Consider the following 17,892-nt stretch of genomic DNA (forward strand, 5'->3'; position numbering starts at 1 on the left):
TTTCTAATTTGTTCAGAATTTGTGCAGGTAAGAGGCTACCTCTACGACTCAATATCCTAGAGATGATGAGTTATAGTAAACTATTCTTCCAGAACATTCAATTGTTCCCAATGTGGAGCTCGAACTCACAAACTGAGATCATGACTTGAGCTGAAGTCGGATGCTTAACCAACTGAGCACCCAGGTGCCCTCTGTCCATTCATTTGTAATGAAATATATATTCATTACAAAAGTAAAAAAGAAACTTCTACATCAAAGAGGAATTATACTGAAAACCTGAAAATATTTCAAACTGAACAATAAATACCACTTTTATTGTATGCCACTGAGGCTTATGGCATGCAGATGATGCATTACCTAGAGAGAAATTTGTACCTTAAATGCTTATATTAGAAAATAAGAAAAATTGAAAATTTAGGAGTTAAGCATTTAACTCAAGGAATTAGGAAAATACAATAGAGAACAGAAGAGAGAGAGCCAAAGATAACAACAAAAGTTAATGAAGTGAGAGTAAAGTAACAAGAGACAATTTATGTATAAAATATACAAATAAAAACCACTATCAAATAGACAAATCTCTTCAAGGTTGACCAAGAAAAAGAGAGAGAAGACATAGATAAACAATATTAGAAAAAGTGGGGATAATTATAGACAAGTAGAGATATACAGTAATGAACATGTTTATAGCTATCTGAAACTGCAAAAGATTCGTATCCAGAAACTTCCAACAAACTTACAGGTGATCTGTGTTCAGCAGTGTTCTAAGTGCTAGTCAGACATGAACATATCTAATCCTCATAACAATGCTGTGAGGCAGGTAGTTCATACTCTCAGGTGACATATGAGGAAATTAAGGCACAGAAAGACTGGGTAATCAAACAACAAATAATTGGAACAATAAAACCAAACCAACCCTGGGAAAATCCAGTGACACAAGCACTTACTGTTGGAATCCAAGTTCAAGACAGGCCACATTAGCCTCCACTATGCTCCAGGCTTTTTTACATATGAACATTTTCTTATCTTGGTCTACAAGTTTTACTTCAACAATTCCCTCAGAAGTGGTAGTTCCATACTTTAAGGAAACACTAAATTCTCCTAAAATTAAACACACACACACCCACACCCAAAAGAATGAGCAATATTTAGGCATTCACCTTTTCTCCTCTTGATTAAAAGCCTTTAAAATAAACAAAAAATGTAATTTCAAATTAACTTTGAACACCATGAAGATTTTAGCAAATAATAGTCTGTAATTGTTTTACCAGGGTCTATTATGTATCAGTGGCTATACTACCCAGTTATACAGACTATTATGAAATCCTCACATCAACCCTGTGAAGACTACAATGATATTTTTACATGAGGAACCTAAATGCCTCCACTTTTATACATGAGGTTAACTTACTTGCTCAAGTGGGGAAGCCAGGAATCTGATGGAACTATATTGATCTCACTCCCAAGTCTGTGCTCTTAAAAGTAAGCCAAACAAATAATTGAAATGTAAAAAAAAAATTTAGGTGTTCTCATATATTTAAGGCATTTAATGCCTCAAGAGAACAAAAGTCTGCCACTGACAAAATAATCTCCATTATTGCTCCCCTCCTTCCCAACAGGCAATAGAGATGGGGTCAAATAGGGAGCTTTCTTCTCCTACTCCACAGTGCCTCAATATCTTAGCCCAGCATCACACAGATATTTAGGCAACTGTGTGCTGGCTTATGTCCTGGTGACTTTACAAGGAATGTTTTGAGTATTTTTCTATAAATTCATGAAGTGTCTGTGATAATTGATATTAGAATATAAGGCTGAGGTTTGCTCTACTAGTTAAAATTTCATGAGCTCTTTTTGTGTTTCAAACACTGTGTGAAGAGCTTTTACATACATCATTTTATTTAATCTTCATGAAAGTCTTAGGAGTTAGGAACTGGTGTTATTCACATTTTACTGACGTGGAAAATGGGGTCTGACAGTTACATAGCTTGTCAATAACCAAGGTGGGGTGGAGGGGCTTGCAACTAAAACTGACAGTGAGATTCCTAACCTTAACCACTCCAGCAATCTACGTATCAGCATCACAGCCTCCTCAGTGCATTAGAAGCCTGGATGGAGTGTAGACAAGCTCTTTCATCTGAAGTGCCAAGTTTGCTAGAGTATGTCCTAGGTCAGCAGTAGCCTGAGCTCCCCTTAGATCAGGGCCAATGGGCTTGGGGCTCCTTAGGGGTAGAGGCTGGTGGGAGGGACACTAGAAGAAATTATTTGATCTGGAGGTCCACAGGCACAGCTCCATATCAATATCAAACTTATATAAAGACTTTTTCACTGTGTTCTGAACCAACTCAATGACTCTGGGAATAGTCCTGTTAGCCAAGTAGAAGTGAGGGTGGGGATAATTTTGAAGGGCTGTGCAGCAGAGAGTGGCACAGGCACTGAGGGGAAGGACCAGCTTCAGGGCCTTGTGCTGTGAACTCAAAGGCTGGCTATATTCTAGTGACCCTATTTTCTTTAGTTGTCACCCCCATTACAATTAAGGGTCTAGGGAGGAATTCTGAATTGTCATCATAACATTTCGTAGCAAAATTATCTTCTAGTAGACAGTATGGTAAACAATTTCTTTCTTATATCACAGACTCAACCAGGGCTTTCCTACCTTCAGCTATGCATGTTCCATTATTTAAAAACTTTGCCCTTGGCTGAAGACATTCAAAACTCTTCTGCTGACAGTAAGTTAGGTAGCTTTTCCCATTAGTTGAACACACTCTGCTACCATTCTTTGGGCACTGATAAGGGAGTTTACAGACACAGGTCCCATCGATGCATTTCTGCCATGGTTGACAGAAGACTTTATTGCAGGAGAGATGTGTGTATTTTTCAGTTAGGCACTTGTTGTCTAGCAGATCCTTGTGAGGTATGTATGATGTCGAAGGAAGCTGTAAAACACAAAACAAACACTAACAAACTAAAATCTTTTTTGAAGATGATTAAGTGAAGGAAAGAAACAAAAGAGACTCCCCTATCCTACAGTATGGATGAGGGTGATGTGGTATAGTGGCTTACAGAATCACAAAGGTGACTTCTAGCTCTAGCTGGAGGACTTAGTTATATGCCCATGGGTAAGTTACTGACCCTCACAGAATGTGCATTTCCTCATCTGTACAATAGGGACAATATCTTCTATTTTGCAAGGCTATTGCAAGGATTAGAGATTATATACATATAATGGTTGACAGGTATGCAATCAATGGAGCTATTATTATCCTAAAGCCAACATAAAATTTTGTCTTTGAAGAAATCAATGAATCTCACAAGTCATGTTAAAAACTAACAAAATTGGTGATAAATATAGTCTCGTGGAATGAACTGGTGAATTTTAAATGAAATTGGTTAATTTTATTAATAAATGCAAAACCATTTGTTAAACCCCTACTGTGTGTAAAGTTTCTCCAAGATGAACATGAACTCTGTCTTCCAAGTGCTTGATATCTAGGCAATAAGACAGAAATACACATAATAACTGGGGTACAAGGAAGACTGTGGTAATTGATATAACAGTGGTACAAATACAATACAGTACTCTTGGAGAACAAAGTGGAAGAGAGTTAGTCTTTCTGGGGGGATTTAAAAAGGCCTCGTGGATGTGGTAGCATTTGAGCAAGGTAAGCAAAGACAGCTGCTAGCAGAGAGCTGGTGCTAGCAAAAGACAGGAGGGATAGTGCAGAATGTACTTAGGGAATCATGAGTAGGCCCAACTGATGGACACATGAGGTTTTGTATGCTTCAAATGAGGTGGTCACTGGTCAGGATACTGGTAAGAGAGAGGTAGCAGGAGTGGAGTATGAGAATGGTTTGGAAAGACACTCAAGCAAGCAAAGCAACGAGATTGGACAATTTACTCCATGTAGGGATTGAGGGTGGGTCCTAGGTTTTGAAGCTGATAGTAAGGAGGTATAATGATGCGTTTATGAATTTGGTTTGGGACCAGTTGAGTATGAAGCATCTAAAGGACATACTTTGTGGAAAAGGGATATAGGTGTGTGTCTGAAGCTTAGAAGACAGATTATTAGTTAACTCAATAAATGGGTTAGCAAGCACCACTCTGTGCCAGAGAATGGCCTAAGGCTAGGACCAGAAGAATAAAACTCTCTGTCCAATCCAAAGAGAGACAGGGAAACCTGACAATTGCTCTGACAGATATTGGCTGGGGATGCCATTAGTATAGTGTTCTGTCCTGACTAGGAGGCTCCAAAACATTTCCAGAAATTCCTGTTTTCTGGGCTGTAGTCTGAGGGTGCTGTGCACTGGTCCTCTGGCAGAGGGGGTGGTGGGCAGGCACTTCAGGTAGGACTGTAATAAAGAGAACACCAGGCTTGTTCAAGGCTAGAGAATAGAATGAGAGGGTGGTGGAGGATAAGAGAGCAGGTCCTGAGGGAGCCACTTTAAGCAAGGAAGCAAATTTCCTTTTGGGGAAGATCTTAGAAATAAGATCAGACAGGCAGGAGGCCAATTAGACCTGCAGGAATCCAGAGGAAATCTGTTGAGAGCTGGGAACAGATCAGTTGGGTCAAAAATTGTGGAAAGCATTGTGGAAAGTCATTGCTCTCTCTGTCCCCTAATTGGCCTGTCTAGAGGATGAGTGTCTTGTCCCTGTCTCACCAGCTCCCAGCAACAAGTCCTCCTCTCTTTCTCAGTGTTTTTCCAGCTGCAATAACAGCCAGTGAGGGCAGAAACAAATTGAACAATCTTTAAATCCTGTCATAAAAACAAATAAAAACCAATCAATTAAAACCATGCAAAAATTTTGCATAAGCTCTGGAAGTCTTTCTACCTAATATGCTTTTCAGTAAACTTTATTAAAACCTTTCTGACATCTCATTTTTCCTTGACCTTTGGACAGAAATCTGGGCAGGTGTCATAACTTTTCAATCATTCTTCAATTAGACCAAAAACAAAAATTTAAGATTTTTACTCCCAGCAACAGTCATGTAACAGCCAGTACAAAGTCCAGTTCTGTGTAATCATTCAAACTCTGATCTTCATTTCAGGTGAAACCTTCTCCTTTTTCCCAGCTCAAACTTGCTTTGAGGGGCATGTTGGGCCTGGTATTCACGGAATGGTGGGAAAAAAGCCCAACAAAGTCAGAACATTGAGGAGAATTTACATTTAAGGAGCTGAAGATGTGGAGCAAGTAAAAAAGTTTGCTTCCCAGTCAGAGAGAGGGGTCCTTTGCTCCATGTGTCTAATGCTGCAGAGAGTTTCAGAGGATGAAGGCTGAAAAAAGCCCACTGAACTAGATGAACACAGATCACTGGGACTCTTTCGAAGTAGTTTGAGCTGAGTGTGAGACATAGAAACTAGAGCTTGGTGTGTTAAGGCCGGAATGGGAAGTGAAGAAATGGAAGTGGAAGTACAGGGCAGCCATTCTGATTGGCCTTGTGCTTAGACATGGGAGACTGAACATAGGCTTTAAAAAAAATCTCTGCTTCCTCTCCAAGCCCCACTAAAGTGAGAGTAACAATTTATGCACCGAATTCAGAAGCACCCAAATATATAAAACAATTAATCGTAAACATAAGCAACCTTATTGATAACAATGTGATAATTGCAGGGGACTTTAATACTCCACTTACAACAACGGATAGATCATCTAGACAGAGAATCAGTAAAGAAACAATGGCCGTGAATGATACATTGGTCCAGATGGACTTGACAGATATATTTAGAACTCTGTATCCCAAAGCAACAGAATATACTTTCTTCTCTAGTGCACATGGAACATTCTCCAAAATAGATCACATACTGGGTCACAAAACAGCCCTCAACAAATATAAAAGGACTGAGATCACACCATGCATATTTTCAGGTCACAATGCTATCAAACTTGGAATCAACCCCAGGAAAAAGTCTGGTAAACCTCCAAAAGCATGGAGGTTAAAGAACATCCTACTAAAGAATGAATGGGTCAACCAGGCAATTAGAGAAGAAATTTAAAAATATATGGAAGCAAATGAAAATGAAAATACAACAATTCAAACACTTTGGGATGCAGCAAAGGCTGTCCTAAGAGGAAAATACATTGCAATCCAGACCTATCTCAAGAAACAAGAAAAATCCCAAATACAAAATCTAACAGCACACCTAAAGGAACTAGAAGCAGAACAGCAAAGACACCCAAACCCAGCAGAAGAAGGGAAATAATAAAGATCAGAGCAGAAAAAAAAATATAGAATCTAAAAAAACTGTAGAGCAGATCAATGAAACCAAGAGTTGTTTTTTTTGAAAAAATAAATAAAATTGATAAACCTCTAGCCAGGTTTCTCAAAATGAAAAGAGAGAAGACCCAAACAGATAAAATCACGAATGAAAATGGAATTATTACAACCAATCCCTCAGAAATACAAGCAATTATCAAGGAATACTATGAAAATAATATGCCAACAAAATGGACAACCTGGAAGATATGGACAAATTCCTAAACACCCACACACTACCAAAACTCAAATGAGAAGAAATAGAAAATTTGAACAGACCCATAACTAGTGAAGAAACTGAATCACTTATCAAAGATCTCCTAACAAGTAAGAGTCCAGGACCAGATAGCTTCCCTGGGGAATTCTACCAGACATTTAAAGCAGAGATAATACCTATCCTTCTCAAGCTGTTCCAAAAAATAGAAAGAGAAGGAAAACTTCCAGACTCATTCTATGAAGCCAGCATTACTTTGATTCTCAAACCAGACAGAGACCCAGCAAAAAAAAGAGAACTACAGGCCAATATTCCTGATGAATATGGATGCAAAAATTCTCAACAAGATACTAGCAAATTGAATCCAAAAGCATATAAAAAGATTTATTCACCATAATCAAGTGGGATTCATTCCCGGGCTGCAGGGCTGGTTCAACATTCGCAAGTCAATCAATGTGATACATCACATTAATAAAATTAAAGATAAAAACCATTTGATCCTGTGAATCGATGCAGAAAAAGCATTTGACAAAATACAGCATCCTTTCTTAATAAAAACCCTCGAAAAAGTCGGGATAGAAGGAACATACTTAAACATCATAAAAGCCATTTATGAGAAGCCCACAGCTAATATCATCCTCAATGGGGAAAAACTGAGAGCTTCCCCCTGAGATCAGGAACATGACAGGGATGTCCGCTCTCACCACTGTTGTTTAACATAGGGTTGGAAGTTCTAGCATCAGCAATCAGACAACAAAATGAAATAAAAGGCATCAAAATTGCCAAAGATGAAGTCAAACTTTCACTTTTCACAGATGACATGATACTCTAATGGAAAACCTGACAGACTCCACCAAAAGTCTACTAGAACTGATACATGAATTCAGCAAAGTCGCAGGATACAAAATTAACGTACAGAAACCGGTTGCATTTTTATACACCAATAATGAAGCAACAAAAACAGAAATAAACTGATCCCATTCACAATTGCACCGAGAATCATAAGGTACCTAGGAATAGACCTAACCAAAGATGTAAAAGATCTGTATGCTGAAAACTATAGAAATCTTATGAAGGAAATTGAAGAAGACACAAAGAAATGGAAAAACATTCCATGCTCATAAATTGGAACTATAAATATTGTTAAAATGTCAATACTACCCAAAGCAATCTACATTCAATGTCTTCCCAATCAAAATTGCACCAGCATTCTTCTCAAAGCTAGAACAAGCAATCCTAAAATTTGTATGGAACCACAAAAGACCCTGAATAGCCAAAGTAATTTTGAAGAAGACCAAAGCAGGAGGCATCACAATCCCAGACTTTAGCCTCTACTACAAAGCTGTAATCATCAAGACAGTATGGTATTGGCACAAAAACAGACACATAGACCAATGGCATAGAATAGAAACCCCAGAACTAGACCCACAAAAGTATGGCCAACTAATCTTTGATAAAGCAGGAAAGAATATCCAATGGAAAAAAGACAGTCTCTTTAACAAATGGTGCTGGGAGAACTGGACAGCAACATGCAGAAGAATGAAACTAGACCACTTTCTTACACCATTCACAAAAATAAACTCAAAATGGATGAAGGACCTGAATGTGAGACAGGAAACCATCAAAACCCTAGAGGAGAAAGCAGGAAAAAATCTCTCTGACCTCAGCCGTAGCAATTTCTTACTCGACACATCTCCAAAGACAAGGGAATTAAAAGTAAAAATGAACTATTGGGACCTCATCCAGATAAAAGCTTCTGCACTGCAAAGGAAACAATTGACAGAACTAAAAGGCAACCGACGGAATGGGAAAAGATATTTGCAAATGACATATTGGCTAAAGGGCCAGTATCCAAAATCTGTAAGGAACTCACCAAACTCCACACCCGAAGAACAAATAATCCAGTGAGGAAATGGGCAGAAGACATGAATAGACACTTTTCTAAAGACATCCAGATGGCCAACAGACACATGAAAAGATGCTCAACATCACTCCTCATCAGGGAAATACAAATCACAACCACACTGAGATACCACCTCGTGCCAGTCAAAGTGGCTAAAATGAACAAATCAGGAGACTATAAATGCTGGAGAGGATGTGGAGAAACGGGAACCCTCTTGCACTGTTGGTGGGAATGCAAACTGGTACAGCCACTCTGGAAAACAGTGTGGAGGTTCCTCAAAAAATTAAAAATAGACCTACCCTGTGACCCAGCAATAGCACTGCTAGGAATTTACCCAAGGGATACAGGAGTACTGATGCATAGGGGCACTTGTACCCCAATGTTTATAGCAGCACTCTCAACAATAGCCAAATTATGGAAAGAGCCTAAATGTCTATCAATTGACAAATGGATAAAGATGTGGTTTACATATACAATGGAATACTACTTGGCAATGAGAAATAATGAAATCTGGCCATTTGCAGCAACATGGATGGAACTGGAGGGTATTATGCTAAGTGAAATAATTCAGGCAGAGAAAGACAGATACCATGTGTTTTTACTCATATGTCGATCCTGAGAAACTTAACAGAAGACCATGGGGGAGGGGAAGGGGAAAAAAAAAGTTACAGAGAGGGAGGGAGGCAAACCATAACAGACTCTTGGATACTGAGAACAAACTGAGGGTTGATAGGAGTGGTGGGGGAGAGGGGAAGGTGGGTGATGGGCATTGAGGAGGGCACCTATTAGGATGGGCACTGGGTGTTGTATGGAAACCAATGTGACAATAAATTATATTTAATATTAAAAAAAAACAAAAGCAAAACAAAAAAAACCCCACCCAAAGTGAATGAGAGAATGTTAGGGGCAGTTAGTTAGGTTCTAACAGGGTACCTGGAGGCCAGCAAAGAAGTCATGCCCAGTTATCAGGAAAGTAAGAGGCCTGTCCAGGCAGTACTCCAGAACAAAGTCACAAAAAGCCGGATCAAACCAGACAGGCCCAAGATGGTTGACAAAGTAGGCTGAATAAGGAATAAAAAACCCAAAACCCTGCTTCCAAGACATCCTTGCCCCAAATAGTAAATATTACATCTCCTTGTTAACAATCATCAATAAAAGATAGAAACCCAAACCCCAGGGTGTGCAGTGTTCCCTCTTCTAGCTTGTCCATTCATTTAAAAACAATTTTTTTTACATTTTTATTTATTTTTGAGAGACAGATAGAGACAGAGCAGGAGTGGGGGAGGGGCAGAGAGAGAATGAGACACAGAATCTCAAGCAGGCTCCAGGCTCTGAGCTGTCAGCACAGAGCCCGACGCGGGGCTCGAGCTCACAAACTGAGATCATGACTTGAGCTGAATTCGGATGCTTAACCAACTGAGCCACCCAGGTGCCCTCTGTCCATTCATTTGTAATGAAATATATATTCATTACAAAAGTAAAAAAGAAACTTCTACATCAAAGAGGAATTATACTGAAAACCTGAAAATATTTCAAACTGAACAATAAATACCACTTTTATTGTATGCCACTGAGGCTTATGGCATGCAGATGATGCATTACCTAGAGAGAAATTTGTACCTTAAATGCTTATATTAGAAAATAAGAAAAATTGAAAATTTAGGAGTTAAGCATTTAACTCAAGGAATTAGGAAAACACAATAGAGAACAGAAAAGATAGCCTAAGATAACAACAAAAGTTAAACAGTTTCCATTAAGAATTCTTATGCTCCCAAAGACTGAGAACCACTTCTGTTGACCAATAATTTTTAAAGTGAGTTACATATAATCTGGGAGTATGAAGATAATCAGGTGGGTAAAATAATAGAAATTATATTAATTGTTATGTTTTATTGAAAAAGTAGGAAGAAATAAATTTATCTTTACTAATATTCAAATATGGATCAGCACATGTGCTTGCACTCATAACATATTCATTCAATATTTGTTGAGAGACTACAATGTGCCAGGTACTGTTCTAGGTCCTGGGGATACAAGAGTGAATTGCACAAAGTCAGAGAGCTTACCTTTCTAATAGGAGACAGACAAAAATGAATAGAGAATAAATACACAGTATGACAGAAGGTGTCAAATGTTGTGCAGGGTAAGAAGAATAGAGATTGGGGAGAGTGAGGGGGAGGACCATTATTTTGGGGGAAAAGTTTATCTTGGAGCAGAGATATGAAGGTGAGTGTGCAATCCATGCAAGTATCTAGATGTGGGATGTCACGGTCAGAGGAACGAGCCAGGGCAAAATCTGTAGGGGAGAAGCAAATGTGATGTGCTCTTGGTCTAGAGAACTGGTGTGGCTGGAGGGATGTAAGTGACTGGAGAGAGAACAGGAGAAGATGAGGTCAGAGAGTTGGAGGGATGGATAACTGATCACATAGGACCTTATAAGTTACTGTGAAGACTTTGGCTTTTTCTCTGAATGAAAAATAAAGCCACTGGAGGGTGTGAGCCTTCCAATATTTAGAAATTGGGCAGAGAATGAAGAATTAGGAACAGAGATGAGAAGATGTGGCCAGTGAAGTAAAAGACAAATAAATAGAAAATGCTGGCACAGAGGCAAAGAGAAAAAAGGAGTGATCAGCTGCTGTGTCTAATGCTTCTCTAGTTAAATGGTGACCTTGAAAAATGTAATTTTGGTGGAATGGTGGAAACTCAAGCCTGACTGGGTTCAAGAAATAATGGGAAAAGAGAAACTGAGCACAGCAAAATTTTGAGACTTTAGATATAGAGGGGCAAAGAGAAATGGGGAGATAATTGGAAGAGGATATTGAATCAAGAGAGGGTTTTTGTTCTAAGAGGATCATATACATGTGCTTAAGGAAACTAGATGATATGATCTAGTTTTAGCTAAAGGAATAATGGACAAATGGCTTAAAGATTCATGTAGTGAAATGAATGCTGGATTGAAAATAATGCCCAAATTCAACACCAATGGAAAAGCACATAGCAGAGTCCTACTTCTAACCCCAGTAGAGGCTGTTCATCAGTCACATCATGGGGTTAAAAACAATGAAAAATTAATTAGCTATGACAAGAAGTCAGCCCTACCCCCAATGAGTAGAATTAAAAAGAGTATTTGAAATATAAATTTCTATCTGGTATCATTATGAACCTCTCCCTACGTGTTTATTGTATGTTGCTCTTTGTGAAGTATTTTTTCCAGTTAATATGCCACTAAATCAAATGAAAATTTTGAAAAATAATAAAGTATATTTAATGACATTATCCCATTAAAGATTGATGAAAGTTATTAAAATATTATCTATGTGCTTAAAATTGTGTTTTAAGGTGCATTATTTATATAGCAGTGTATTTATTATTTATAAAATATATTCACATATACTAGAAGCACATGTTCAACAATTTGTAGCAGTTATGACTCTAGCCTATTCATCTTCAAATCATGACTCAACTCCTTCAGTTACTGTTGCTTTTTTGTGTCTATGGGTTTGTTTTTGTTTTGTTTTCTTTTGGCCCTTTCCTTGGCATTTGTAATGATGCAGCAATTATTTTGATGTAAACTTTGTCTTTTTATTCTAGGCAGGACTACAATGAAACAATTTGAGACAGATGATTGGTAGTTAGAAAACAAGAAACAATCTCCTATTCACCCCAGTATACAGCTGTATAGCTTTACCTGTGGTTTCTTTGTCCATTGTTCTTGATTTTCATCTGTATCCTACAAACAAAAGAAAAAGAATGATCAACTATGACAAAGCACAGAAAAGGCCACCACTTCCCCCTTCTACTGCTTAAGTAGTTGTGTGTGCTTAGGTAAGTGACTTTACCTTTCTGATTCTGCTCTTCTATAAAATGTGGAAAATAAAAATATCCCCACAGAGCTGTTCTAAGGATCCAATAAAAATAAATACCAGGGAAAACACAAATAAACATTTAAGACCTTATACAAATGCAAATATGATGGTAATTGTAGTAGATTGCAAGTGGCCCCAGTTCTTCTAACCTCCCTTCACCCAAGTCCTTTGTCTTGCTTCTCACTGGGGGCAGGGTGTATTTTCTTAACTCTAGACTCTGGGTCTGGCCATGTAACTTGCTTTTGTTTAACAGGAAGTCAGCAGATGTGTTACAACAGATTGGAAACTTTTTGTCCAGTTGGGTTTGTCCTTTGCTTCTTTGCCATAGCTATGAGAAGAACATGGCCAGACTAGCAAAGAAGAACCACTCTAGTTGAGCTCAGCTTAGATCAGTTGACTGCCAACCAACATGCAGACTAGCATACTAAGTAAAGTTTTATGCCACTGAGATTTTGTGGTGATTTTATTATTATGGCATTAAGTAACTGGTACAATAATCATTTTCCTGGAAAGCATTGAGGTTAAAAATGGAAAAGCTTCAAAAACCGTAAACAATATAGAATTTTGTCTTTCTTCCAGAAGTAAATAAACAGCTTATATCCTGAAATTATCAAATATATGGGAAGTCTTTCCACTGGAAGAGTTTTAAGACCCCTATAGTTTTAGTTCCTTCTCATCGTGCTTTCCACTAGCAATTTTTTTTCTACAATTGTTTTCTCTCCTTGGATCTGCCTATCTTGTATCATACCTGTTTCTGATACAAAGCCATGCTCTGACACCCAACAACCAGATCTTTAACTATAGCCATTCTATACAGATAAAAAAGTAATGTTTCTCTATTTATAAATAATGATGAATTGTTTAATTCACATAAAGAATTTGAATTTTATTATTTTTTGTTCTTGTTTTTTTATTAAACTTTTTAAATTTACATCCAAGTTAGTTAGCATATGGTGCCACAATGATTTCATGGGTAGATTCCTTAATACCCCGTACCCATTTAGCCCATCCCCCCTCCCAAAACCCCTCCAGTAACCCTCTGTTCTCCATATTTAAGAGTCTCTTATGTTTTTGTCCCCCTCCCTGTTTTTATATTATTTTTGCTTCCCTTCCCTTGTGTTCATCTGCTCTGTCTTAATGTCTTCATATGAGTGAAGTCATATGATATTTGTCTTACTCTGACTGACTAATTTTGCTTAGCATAATACGCTCCAGTTCCATCCATGTAGTTGCAAATGGCAAGATTCCATTCTTTTTGACTGCTGAGTAATACTCCATTGTATATGTATACCACATCTTCTTTATCCATTCATCCACCAATGGACATTTGGGCTCTTTCCATACTTTGGCTATTGTTGATAGTGCTGCTATAAACATTGGGATGCATGTGTCCCTTCGAAACACCATACCTGTATCCCTTGGATAAATACCTAGTAGTGTAATTGCTGGGTCATAGGGTAGTTCCATTTTTAATTTTTTGAGGAACTTCCATACTGTTTTCCAGAGTGGCTGCACCAGTTTGCATTCCCACCAGCAGTGAAAAGAGATCCTCTTTCTCTGCATCCTTGCCAACATCTGTTTTTGCCTGAGTTAACGTTAGCCATTCTGACAGGTGTGAGGTGGTATCTCATTATGGTTTTGATTTGTATTTCCTGATGATGAGTGATGTGGAACATTTTTTCATGGCCATCTGGATGTTTTCTTTGGAGAAGTGTCTATTCATGTCTTTTGCCCAATTCTTCACTGGATTATTTGTTTTTTGGGTGTTGAGTTTGATAAGTTCTTTATAGATTTTGGATACTAACCCTTTATCTGATATGTCGTTTGCAGATATCTTCTCCCATTCTGTCAGTTGCCTTTTAGTTTTGCTGATTGTTTCCTTTGCTGTGCAGAAGCTTTTTATTTTGATGGGGTCCCAGTAGTTCATTTTTGCTTCTGTTTCCCTTGCCTCTGGAGACGTGTTGAGTAAGAAGTTGCTGTGGCCAAGATCAAAGAGGTTTTGCGTGCTTTCTCCTTGAGGATTTTGATGTTATGTTTAGGTCTTTCATCCATTTTGAGTTTATTTTTGTGTATGGTGTAAGAAAGTGGTCCAGGTTCATTCTTCTGCCTGTCACTGTCTAGTTTTCCCAGCACCACTTGCTGAAGAGACTGTCTTTATTCCATTGGATATTCTTTCCTGCTTTGCCAAAGATTAGTTGGCCATACGTTTGTGGGTCCATTTCTGGGTTCTCTATTCTGTTCCATTGATCTGAGTGTCTGTTTTTGTGCCATGTTTTATTTTTTAAATAACTACCCATTTTTCCCAAGACCAGTATTTTGTTATTGGAAATGGAGGAAAATGGTTATATGATGTGTGCAGGTACGCTGGGCACTTACACCCTATTCTCCTTGAAAAATTGGAAATATTACTTTGGGTCAATTCCATTATTTTTGCCTCAGAAATTAAAAAAAATCATTGGCCTTGTTTCTTGGTCTTGTTTTTTATTATAAAGGTAAGATGGCTGAAATGTTGTTGTTTTCATTTTTTTTTTTAACATTTGTAGCAGTTTTATTCAAAATCACCCCAAACTGGAAACAACCCAAATATCCTTCAATGGGTGAAAGTTAAAACAAACTGTGGTACATGTGCACATTGGAACACTACTTAGCTATGAAAAACAACCTGAATGAATCTCAAAGACATACTGAGAGAAGCCAGTCTCCAGAGATTACATCCTGTATGATGCTATGGATGTGACATTCCAGAACAGGCAAATCTTCAGGAATGGAGAACAGATTGGTGTGTGCCAGAGGCTTGGGTGGAGCAAAGGTTTGACAACAAAGAGGTGGCATCAGAGAATTTTTTGGGTGATGGAACTGCTGTGTTCTAACTGCAGAGGTAGTTACACAAATGTGTTAAAACAGAACTGTACATACAAAAAAGTTGATTTTTATGGTATATTAATTCAAAGTTTTTAAAAATGAAGATAAGACATGTCCCAATCAAATTCTTTTTAAAAAGGCTATAGAAGAAATTTTCCACCTGGGTTTCTTCCAGAAAGTCTGCTGTGTGTGGACTCTGCCACACCAGCCCTGGTGTTTGTGGGTCTGTTTATTCGCCTGTAAAACAAGAAGTCAGTCTAAGCAGTGATTTTCCTTCTCCCCCACACTCTAAAATTGTACCGTTGGGCAAGCCCGTCATGGAAGTTGGGGTGGGGTAGCTTTGGAAGAAGGCATTTGGCTTCCACTGGTGGACCCACAGACAAGTTGTGCTTTTGCCTGTCTCCTATATTGTTCATTTGAAAACCTCTGGATTAGAATTGCTGGTCTTGAGTCAGATCCTCAGGTCCTTGGGAGGTTTGAACCATCTTGGATTTCAGGGTCTATAGGTTGGGCCCACTCATTTGTCCTTTTGGCATGTGCCCTCATAGACCCAGGTGGTTAGCCAGACCAGGGCACTGGCTTTAGTGGTAAGCAATCTAAACAAGGCCTTTGTGGGGAATCTGGAAGAGTGCTCCTTGCTTCAGGACTCCCAGGGCACACATGGATTAAATGCAATGGGAACTCTGAAAAGGCTAAGAAGCTAGGCCTCTCATGAAGTAGGGTGTGAAGGGACTTAAACCTTTTTTTTTTTTTTTTTCCACACAGGAGGACCTTTTTGGAAGAGCATTTTGTAAACAGTAAAGGGTTGTGCAAAGATGGGGGAATTGTGAGGATGACCGTGCTAACCAGGACCAGCAGGGCCAAAGCATCATTCATGCCTAGAGTTGCTACCATAAGCCCTGACTGTGTGTCAGGCACCATGTTAAGGAATTGCTGAATCTTCATGACAATGCTGTGAGAAAAGGGCTGTCATTGCTTGGACAGATGAGAAAGCTGAGGCTCCAAGAGGTCCCAGATCATATGGGGAGGAGGTGACAAGGCTAGGTTCCAGTCTGTAGCTCTGGCCTTCCAAATCAAGACCTACAAGAGGAACCCCTGAAGCCTGATGCCAGGCCTTCTCTCCACGTGTGCCTCTAAGAAGGAAACTAATGCCACCATCAAAGGCTGGTGGGGGACTGCCATGGGTACTCTGAGACCTTGCCACCTACAATAGCACTCAAAAATTTTTTTTCGTAAATTTTATACAATGGAATGCTTTCTTTGAAAACTATGTCATGTGTAAATCCAACCCAGAAAACCAGAGTTGGGTCCCTGTGGCTGAAGGTAGAAGGCAGGGTTGGCCTGGGCCCCCAGGGCTCCCAGAGCACCACCTGAATGCCACTTATCTAGTAGGTTGGCACTGACTGTGAGTGGCACAGGAGGCGCCATGATGCTTAAGGCTCTGGCTTCGGGTTTGAAAGAGTGAAGTGGAATGGTGGCTGACTCGTTTGTGGGTTGGTCGGTCTGCGGGAGGGCAGCAGGCTTCCAAGCTTGCCTTATGCTTTAGGCACTGGTCCATTTGACCTGGGCACTTGCCTCTCTCTCCCATCTGGCCAGCAGCCATGACCTGTCACTCACAGGGTAGGAAACTTACCTGCACCATCCTACAGTTAGTGAACTTAATCTTTGAAGATATGGATAATAAGGTTAAAAGCTACAGCACCTTTCCTTTTTTTTCCTGCTCCTTATAAAAGGCATCATCTGTTTTTTCTGTAACAACAGTAGAATGTTTAAGTTCAGATCTTGGTCAACAGCAGATCTGCACCTTTGACCTGGGCACAGAGGCTGGTGAGATGGCTCAAAGTGGAATCATCAAACGGACCCCCTTCTCCTAGATGTCAGGGATCACTCCCATAGGGGAGCTGACCATGTGCACGGAGTTCTTGCCAAACAGCTGGAACTCATAGTGGATGAGCTGCTCCCAAAAGCCAATGTTGGGCCGGATGATGGGCCGGCATGACTTGGTCCCGTGTGGGTGTCCAGCAGGGACATGGCATGGTACTTCATGAGGTAGGCAAGGCAGAGGGCAGCTGAGTGGCTCACGCCAGCAGCGCAGTGCAGCAGCGTGCGGCCCTGCTTCATCGCCACACTGTGGATGTGGTCAGCAGTGGGGTCAAAGAAGTCCACAGAGACGTGAGATGGGTGTGTCAGCCACCGGCACCTGTACATACCGGATGTCCTCATACAAAGTGTTCACCACTTCTACCGGGACGTTGATGACCGTGGTGATCCGGTTGCTGGAGACCATGAGCTTGTTGTTGGCAGCCACCCCATTGCTGATGTATAGGCTGCTGGTGATCTGTGAGAGGCCGCTGACCGATGGCTGCCGGAACCGAACCGGAAAGGTACGCGGGGTGCTGTCATCAGGCCAACGGGTCAGCGGCCAGTGAAGCACAAAGGCTGCATCTTTCTGCTAGGCTGTGCCATGGGAAACTTCCTCTCGTGGGCGAGAGAGCAGGTTCGTTCAGGAAGCAACCTTGCCTGAAGCGGGCGAGGGTCTCGGGGAGAGAGAAGACCGGCCACCACCATCTGGGAGCCACAATCCCAGGCCGCCCCACGCTCTGGTTTCCATAGCAATGGTCCTTCCTCGCGGTGAGGGATCCTCAGGGCCAGGTCTTCGGGGAAACCCCGGCCTCCTCTCCGCTCTCTGGGGCTGTCCCGCCCGCCCTCGCCAGGTTACCCGCCCCGCGATGACGCCGGGGCCACATCACTTTTAGCGGAGAGGTAGTGTCTGCTCAGCTCTCTGCAGTCCGCTGAGTC

General features: G+C 40.2%; 1 protein-coding gene and 1 pseudogene across 4 annotated transcripts in view; both read right to left on the reverse strand.

Annotated features, from left to right (window-relative positions):
• Window positions 1-17,892, reverse strand: part of CFI (complement factor I) — an 86,881-nt gene that overhangs the window by 26,403 nt on the left and 42,586 nt on the right. For all 4 annotated transcript variants that reach the window (XM_078445819.2, XM_078445818.2, XM_078445817.2 and 1 more), the window contains 3 exons: window positions 12,054-12,095; window positions 2,651-2,930; window positions 945-1,098 (listed from right to left, as the gene is read on the reverse strand). In XM_078445819.2, coding sequence (XP_078301945.1) covers window positions 945-1,098; window positions 2,651-2,930; window positions 12,054-12,095 — 476 coding nt within the window. The remainder of the gene's footprint in view (window positions 1-944; window positions 1,099-2,650; window positions 2,931-12,053; window positions 12,096-17,892) is intronic.
• LOC132675894 (dual specificity protein phosphatase 18-like) lies at window positions 13,439-17,840 on the reverse strand (annotated as a pseudogene).

This window comes from Panthera onca, chromosome B1 (assembly GCF_046562875.1).
Source record: "Panthera onca isolate mPanOnc1 chromosome B1, mPanOnc1 haplotype 2, whole genome shotgun sequence".
Taxonomy (NCBI): Eukaryota; Metazoa; Chordata; class Mammalia; order Carnivora; family Felidae; genus Panthera; species Panthera onca.